The sequence below is a fragment of the Eleutherodactylus coqui genome, chromosome 9 (genome assembly GCF_035609145.1).
Source record: "Eleutherodactylus coqui strain aEleCoq1 chromosome 9, aEleCoq1.hap1, whole genome shotgun sequence".
Lineage (NCBI taxonomy): Eukaryota > Metazoa > Chordata > Amphibia > Anura > Eleutherodactylidae > Eleutherodactylus > Eleutherodactylus coqui.
The window spans coordinates 35,524,447-35,533,155 of NC_089845.1; the positions used below are offsets into that span (position 1 = coordinate 35,524,447).

The 8,709-nt window shown below is 43.8% G+C and overlaps 1 protein-coding gene across 1 annotated transcript in view; it reads right to left on the reverse strand.

Moving 5' to 3' along the window:
• Nucleotides 1-8,709, reverse strand: part of LOC136578989 (dynein axonemal heavy chain 5-like) — a 363,128-nt gene that overhangs the window by 211,004 nt on the left and 143,415 nt on the right. The window contains exons 43-45 of the mRNA XM_066579223.1: nt 5,601-5,788; nt 3,862-4,056; nt 485-619 (exon numbers count right to left, since the gene is read on the reverse strand). Of these exons, the coding sequence (XP_066435320.1) occupies nt 485-619; nt 3,862-4,056; nt 5,601-5,788 (518 nt within the window). The remainder of the gene's footprint in view (nt 1-484; nt 620-3,861; nt 4,057-5,600; nt 5,789-8,709) is intronic.

Here is an 8,709-nt window from a genome sequence, read left to right on the forward strand (position 1 = left end):
AAACCGGCCAAAGTGGTTTTGCGTCATCTTGATGTGTATAAATGGGCACTGAAGCACAATGTTGGGTTAAGGATATTGAAAAGAAAACTCCAAAACGTGTGCTCAAAATTCATTTACATCTCAGGAGCCCAACAGCATAAACTGGTTATTGAAGATCCGGCTCAAACTTATGATTTCAAAGTCGCTCCTGATGGCACACGGCTACATTGCTTAACAGAGAAGCCATCTTTTATATAGAAATTGTACAGTGTATTTTAAAGAATATATTTTAATAATATCTGTGATATTTTATATCTTCTTCTCAGTCATAACATGTCAGAATGGACAGGAGGAACCTGATAGCAATAGGGCAGAAATGAGATAACATATTGTCAGATCAAATCCAGTTTCTCTGCAAATATGCCACCTGCCATGTCAACACCATGTCAAATGGTTCACCAATTATATAGCATAAGTACTTCTAAACCAACCCAAGGTAACATACCAGCTTTGACAGGTTCATGTCACGCAGAACTCTCATTACGACAGTCTTCTCCAGCTCTTCAGGGTTGGATCTTTTCACTGCCCCCAGAGTTCGAAGGACAGATAGAATATTCCTCAACCCAAAGTCATAATGGACCTAATGGAATGGAAAAATATACAGTATCTACATAAAATACACAGTATATTTAAATATCTTAACATTTTTACTTTTTGCTACATATGCGTATCTTTAAGAATGGAATTAAAACTTTTACTCGTTAACTTGCAGTATTTCCTCTAATAGAAATCATTACATGATTTGCAAATGTGACAAGTACATAATGATCTTACAATTTACAGTCACTTTTAGTTATACCTGTCACAGCAATGAACTTGTAACATTTGTGTTGACAAATATAATAAGCAGAGGAAGAATTTAATTTATTCTGTAGCAGTTTAAGTAAATTCTCGGCTATGAATATAAACACATTATATATATACACATATACACACAGATAGATAGATATATATATTATATCTATCTATACACACACAATATATTATATATATACATGCACATACATATATGCATACACACATATATATACACACACACACAAATACACATACATAGTGACAACTTTTGGGGGTATTGAGCTCTTCGGATCACCATCTTTCCTCCACCAGATGGAGGGTTGCACACCAGTAAACCAGGTCCAGTACTGCTGTATCTTGTCTCCACTGGAACTGTGGGTGGAGACAAGAGGTTGTGCTGCTGGAGTAACATGGAACGCCCATAGCTGGCTATTGGTTCCCGACTCACAGGTAATTTCCACCCTCATCTTACTTCCGCGCTGCTGTCAAGGTCCCTGCCACTCAGATTTTATCTGCTCCCCGCTTGGGACAACCACTGTTTCCCGGTAATCTCTCCTCCCCGCTGCTGTCACTGCCGCTTGGAGTTATCGGCTCCCCGCTCCAGCACTGTCCGTAGTGACTCTCCCTGGCGGCCTGGCATCGGCGCTGCAATGTGTCTAGTGGTTTTAGGCTCCCCTACCGTCACTCCTCTCTGCTCCGCTGCTGTCCGATCCCTGCTGTCATTCTCCATGCCAAACACACATTAGCGCTCCCAAATCTTGCAGCGCTTATTGCAGGCCACCGGGGACACTCACAATGGACAGTGCAGGAGCGGGGAGGCAATAACTCCAAGCGCCAGGGACAGTGACAGCAGCGAGAGGTGAAATTACCGGGTGGGAGAGTGCTTGTCCAGAGCAGGGAGCAGATAAATCAAAGCAGCAGGCACAGTGACAACAGTGGGGAGGTGAGATGAGGGGGAAGGGGTGGGGGGAATTAGATGGGAGTCCAGGACCAATAGCCAGCTGTGGGCATTCCATGTTACTCCAGCAGCACAACACCATGTCTCCACTCACAGTTCCGGTGGAGACAAGATACAACAGTACCACTAGGTCCAGGCCTGAGGTTTGGTGCAAACTTAACTCTGTCCTTTATTGTGTTACATCAACAGCAAATCTAGCATAATCTTCACACTGGTATTACTTGTCACAGTGCACACAAACATATGCAAGTCCCTGGCCGGCTGGACGCTAAATAAGAGAGTTTACTCTCTATATCGTACAGGTCTAGTGCCTCAAACACATAACAAAATCCATCACCTTGTATCCATCCAGGGTGGCAGTCTAAGGGCCATCCATCCCATCAGACTCCAGGTTCTCCCAGGCAGCAGCAGGAGTTCCAGTGGAGATCAAGCGTTAGTCTGGTGTGGAACAGAATGGACCACTCAGGGTTTTCTCCCCTCCAGCCACACCCACACAGATGTTCCCTGATTAATCAGCAAGCTAGATCCTTTCTCTATTAAATATTCCTTCAGACAGCCTGCTTTCAAACCCCCTACTGGCCCCTTTCGGTACTGCACTCTTACAATATACAAGGTGTATTCAAAAAATATCCAACCTTACTTTTTCATGGGTAAACAAATGAAGCTAGGGAGGCGTGATTTGGTGCATGTATTTAGGAGACCCTAATGAAGTATATGAAGTCATTGACTGTCTAAAAATGATCACAGTGAAAAATATCAGACAACGGTCAATGATGCATTTAGGCAGGCCAGTGGACCCAATCCATGCCATGAATACACACCCCACACCAGTATGGAATCACAGTCAGCCCACACAGTGTCTAGTTGAAGACTTTGGCCAATGGCTTCATGAGGTCTGTGCCACACATGAACCCCACAATCAGCACTAAACAATTGGTACTCACTGGACCTCACCACATGTTGCCAGTCCTCTAGAGTCCAGTTAGTGGCCTCATGAGCCCAGGTGAGGCACTGTGTCCAGTATTGTGGTGAAAATAGAGGCACTCTGGTGGGGTGGGTCTTCTCCTGCCGAATCTAAGGGAAGCTAAAGAACGCTGCACTGACCTGTGGAATACATGCTGCCAGCTGCAATCATTAAAGGGGTTTTGTTATTAAAAAAAAAAATTCTATACTTACCTATTCCTCCCCAGGCAGACTCCTTACCACATCTTCAGCTTGCTGATCTTCTCCAGTCCCCGGGTCACCTCACCTCCAGCTGGTCGGATCCTCTTCTTCTTGTTATGTAGAGTGCATTCCTTGCATTCTTCTTCCTGCCTGGCAATGTACGCTATGTCTCTGTGATGTAGCATTCATTGGCTAGGAAGGAATGCTAATCTATTGCAGAAACTGTGCACATGCGCAGTCTCTGCAATATCTCAGCACTCCCTGCTAGGCTGTGAATGCTACGACACTAGTGATGTAGCGTACATTGGCGAGCAGGAAGAGGAATGCCTGTAAATGGACGCTTTGTCATAGGAAGCAGAAGAATCACCCTGCTGGAGATGAGGTGACCCGGGGGACTGCCGGAGACAGGAAAAGATCAACGGGGAGAGGATGAGGTAAGTAGATTGCCTGGGGAGGAATAGGTGAGTAAAGATTTTTTTTTTAAGCACCATTGGGTGGCCACTGTAGGTGGCAATGTTTTCTATGATGTATTCCCAGTACACGTGACACTGTCGATCAATGAATGCTAAATGCCCGCACAATATCGGAAATGGAACGCCATATCGGTATGGCACCCACTATTATGCCTTGTTTGAACCCTGATAATCTGCATTGCCTCACCTTGAGCTTGCTGGCCAGCGTTCAACCTTATTCACAAGATAACTCCTGACACCTTGTACAGGTGTGAGCTCTCCCCAGTACCACTATAGCAGACCAATATCTGTGATGCTTAATCATTTAGAAGACTGTTTATTGCTGTATAGGATAAGATCATCTGTAAGTGTCTGCATACAAATACAGTAACTACTGTAGATCAAGATGGTTTTCAAGAGCTTTCTATGTTCCCACACGGATAACCCTACCTGCTTAGACAACTGTTCCTCACACAACTTGTATAGAGTGTAGAATTTACGGCTGAGGATTAGGTTGTCTCGAAAGCCGGCACTGGCGAGTTTTACCCTCATGATGATAGCACGGTCTGGCACCATCATGGCCACTGTACGGAACTGAACCTTCAGATTTTCAGGGAGCTCTTGACGCCCTGCATACCCCGGATTCTAAGGAAGTAAAAATAATAGTTACAAACAAAAACAAGTGTTTCTATAATATATACATAACCAGATAGATCAAGTAATAGAAACAAAACTCCGGCACTTCCATGGATTACAGAATAAAAACAGTGTTTTATTTAAATTACAGGGCTAAATACATCTTCTAAAGTTGCGCTAACATATTTCGAACAGAGTTCTTATTCATAGCATGGAAGTGCCGGAGTTTTGTTTCTATAGCTGCTTTTGGTGTACCTGCACCTGTCCGTGCACCCGGTGGGAGGTGTATCCTCGCATGGAGCTGGCGCTTGGAGTTACATAAAGTTATCAAGGGATTTAAAACAAATCGGTGTCCGCAAACTGTGTTCAAGTTGTTTTCACAATGTATTTTATTAACCCTTTCCAATCCAATTTGTATCCTGGTTTTCCTAGGGGGCTTACTCTTTTTCTGCCATTATACAATGGCGCTATCTGCTGGCTAAAGCCAGTACTGCATGAGGTGACACGTTGGATAGGCTCCGACAGCAGAGAGGCTGGCAATATACAGTAAGAGAACCCCAACAGATGTATTCCAACATTAGAGTTGTACATCCTTAAATCATAATGTCTTTAGATGTCAGACAGTGGATTGGAAAGGGTTAAAGGCCTTGTTATATTTATGAGTGAGTAAAAGAAAAGAAGTGATAAGGGTGATTGTCAGTGTGCTGTTATTCTATACATTACATTAAGGAAATGTTGCAAATTCAGCATGATAACATCATAAATATTGTATCCTTTCCCTGCTGGCACTCTTGGCAGCAAATGAGATGGCACCAGGAACAGATGGAATAGTTCTGCCAGGTCCTAGACCTTACCTCTGATTCCAGATAACAAGTATTAACCTATATATACAGCAGGGCTAACAATATCTTTTGTGCATTGTTTTTGCAAAATTTGCTACCTACATGATGCTGAAAGTCATCAGGTTATCCAAGAGGATCCATGCAAGGAGATTACGTTAGCATTAGAGATGAGCGAGTATTGCCTTTTGCGAGTACCTGCCCGCTTGTCTCAAAAGATTCGGGTGCCGGTAGGGGGCGGAGAGATCTCTCTCTCTCCTCCCCGCTCCCCCCTGCTCACTCCCGCAACTCACCCTGCCGGCACCCGAATCTTTGGAGACGAGCGGGCAGGTACTCGCAAAAGGCAATACTCGCTCCAGTAGTTGTCCTTAGCGAGTACGCTCGCTCATCTTTAGTTAGCATCCTTACGCCGGATTCACACAAACGTATTGATAAGCAACAAATTTGCTCACGCAATATGCAGAAAACAGAACCCATTGATTTCAATGGGTTTCTTCAACATGCACATATTTGGCGTGTGCAATTGGGTCGTGCAAAAAAATGCCCAGCCTGCTCTATTGTCCTGCGCATTTGTGCAGCGAAAGAACACATCTTGAAATCATTCAACTTATTGGCTATTTCAATAACAGGTAGCATCCGTGTGTGTTTTTTTGCGTGTAAAATACGCCAATGCGTTCGCCAATACACAATGGTGTTGTCTGAAGATGAACTTACCATAGTTAGAAATATTCCAAATTCTCGATCCAGGTCCACCACATCCCCATCTGTAAATATGAATTGGGTTTTCTTGGTCTTCTTGCATTGTAAGACTATGTAAATCTGTTGTGCAGCCACTGACAGCACCGGCAGCTCAATGCGATTGAACTCATCAAAACATCCCCAAGCTCCAGACTGCGCCAAGCCTGTGCCAAAACACAAAGCAAATGAACTACAGTAATTCATTTACAAAATGCATGAAGAAAAGGCATTCAAGGAAACGTATGATAATCGCAAGAACTCTGCAACATCCAAATATCGAAAATAATTTGGCAACACAAATTCGTTCCATTTGCTTTTGTTGTACATTACATTATAACTGGCAATGGATTTTCATTTTCAGGTCTGCCAAGACAAGCGTCCAGTGCGAGCTGCCCACTTCTTAAAAGTAGCTCAATATCTAGTTTTCATTATTATAGAAATACAACTTCAATTCCAAAAAAGGTACACCGATGTAAAAAATGTAACTAAATGTAAAGAAAAAACTAATGCAAGAATTCGGAAATCTCATCTAACTATATTTTATCTGCTATAGAACATACAACACAGATCAGAGGGGAAGGGAAACATTGAGAAATTGATGGCAGCCACACATCTCACAAAAGATGGTCAGAAGTTCACCAATCTGTGAAAAACTGCATCTGAAAATTGTGAAACACTTTCAGAAAGAATGTCCAACATAAAATTGTGAATACCTTGAATATCCCACCATCTACAGAACATATCATCATCAAAGATTAAGAGAATTCTGGAGAAATTCACATGCACAAGGGACAAGGCTGATGGCCAATATTGGATGCTCGAGATCTACGGGCCCTCAGGTGTCACTGCATTAAAAACAGGCATGATTCTGTAATACAAATCATTGCATGGGCTCAGGAATACTTCCAGAAATCACTGTCTGTGAACACCGTTCTCTGTACAATACACAAATACAAGTTAAAGTTGTATCATTCAAAGAAGAAGCCATATATCAATACAATCCAGAAACGCCGATGTCTTCTCTGAGCCAAAGCTCATTTAGAATGGACTGAGGTAAAATGGCAAACTGTTCTGTGGTCAGATGAATCACAATGTGAAATTCTCTTTGGATGCCATGTCCTGCGAACTCGAAGAGAAGGGACTATCCAGCTTGTTATCAGCTCACAGTTCAAAAGCCTGCATCTCTTATGGCATGTGGTTGCATTAGTACCTACGGCATGGACAGCTTACAGATCCTGAAAGGCACTATCAATGCTGAGCTGTATATAGAGGTTGGAACAACATATGCTCCATCCAGACAACGTCTCTTTCAGGGAAGGCCTTGTATATTTCAGCAAGACAACGCTAGACCACATACTGCATCTATCACAACAGCATGGCTTCACAGAAGAAGAGTCCGGGGGGAACCGGCCGCCTGCAGTCCAGACCTTTCACCAATAGAAAACATTTGGCGCATTATGACACACAAAAACGCAAAGACGATTGAGGACTGCAGAGCAGCGGGAATCCTACATCAGATAAGAATGGGACAACATTCCTCTGCCTGTTAGGAAGAGGCTCACCGCTGGGAGCGCCAGTGCTCGGCGTGGGCGCACTGTCCTCCCTGGCGCCGCTGGTGGTCTCGTGGGCGTCTCCACTCGGGGTTTTCCCCCGTTCTGGTGGTCACTCGGGCTGGTTGGCAGTGCGGGGCACGTCGGTCCGGGCCGGACTCATGGCTCTCCTGCTGGGAGGCATAGCAGGGGAGGGGCTGGATTTATTACATCACTGGCCGGCGTGTCATCTCGCTCTGCCCCGTGATAGGTGGGGACTTCTGCATTTAGTCTGCCAGGTGCTCGATCCCCATGCTAGTGTTTGGTTAGGTTTTGTCCAGCTAACACCCGCGTACTTTAGTCCTGCCTTTAGTTTTGACCTTGATATTCCCTGACTCTGAGCTTGTCTATTCCCTCGGCCTGACGTTCCCAGTTGGTTTGACTCTGAGGTTATCTGCTCCTTGGTCTGTTGTTAGTTGGTTTTCATACTTTCTCCACTTGTCCCTTCCCTTCCAGGGGTCACGTCCTTAGTGCAGAGTAGGGACCGTCGCCCAGTTGTCGCCCTGGGGTTTAGCTCAGGGGGGCACATAGGCAGGGACACGGAAGAGGGTTGGCGTAGGGACTTCCGTAACCCCTTGTTTCTAGCCAGTCCTGACACTCCCAAAACGGTCCCCATGAGACGTAGATGTTTGTGCGATGAGGTGTATAGACTGTATAATGTGGGAATATACTATATATTTACTTCATACAGAAGAGCCAAGGTAAAAGTAGAGAAAGGATTACATGAACTATATGATGTGTCCATTGACACGCTTATACTGGTAGTGTATCCATAATGTAACAAGAGTACAGAACACAATACTGTCACATGGAATGAACAAAGTGTAATGTCATTTTTAAGAAAGATTAATGATTCTCCAGGCCATCGACATATATAACACCCACAAGGTCTGTATCACATTCCCACATCACCTAAAGTCAAGAAATTTTTACACTGAGAACTTGAAAGTTTGCGAGGTCGTACAACAATCCCGCAGTTTTATTCCAGCTCTCTTTATATTCGTCCATATATATATGTCTAGACAAAGCAATTTCTTAGTAGTATCAAGTACATTCATTCTCTGTGACAAATTTTATCACCACCTCATTTAGCAGCCAAGATTTGGTCTGTAGAGGAGCGGGTCTAATGCGGGGTGTTCCTGGTGCAGACCCCTCGGGACGCATCTTCATGATAACATGACCTTGGACATTCTCCGCTTCTTCTCATAAGGTGGAAATGCCTTTCCATTTAGTTCCTCATTTAAGCTTTTAAATACTTTCTTCCAGCCATATTCTACTTTCTTGGCATTAAGATTCAGAAAGCAATGAATTAACAAATTATTGCAGACATTAGTTAACCCTTCTGATCCTGGAGAAGACCCATTCTGTCTTATAGGTTACAGTTCAGTTATTGCTGAAATTTTTAATAGGAAGCAGAAAATACATGAAGTGACACCGGAATTAGACAGAACAATTATCTAACTGCGCTGCTTGCTAATCACTTCCAATAGATCTGC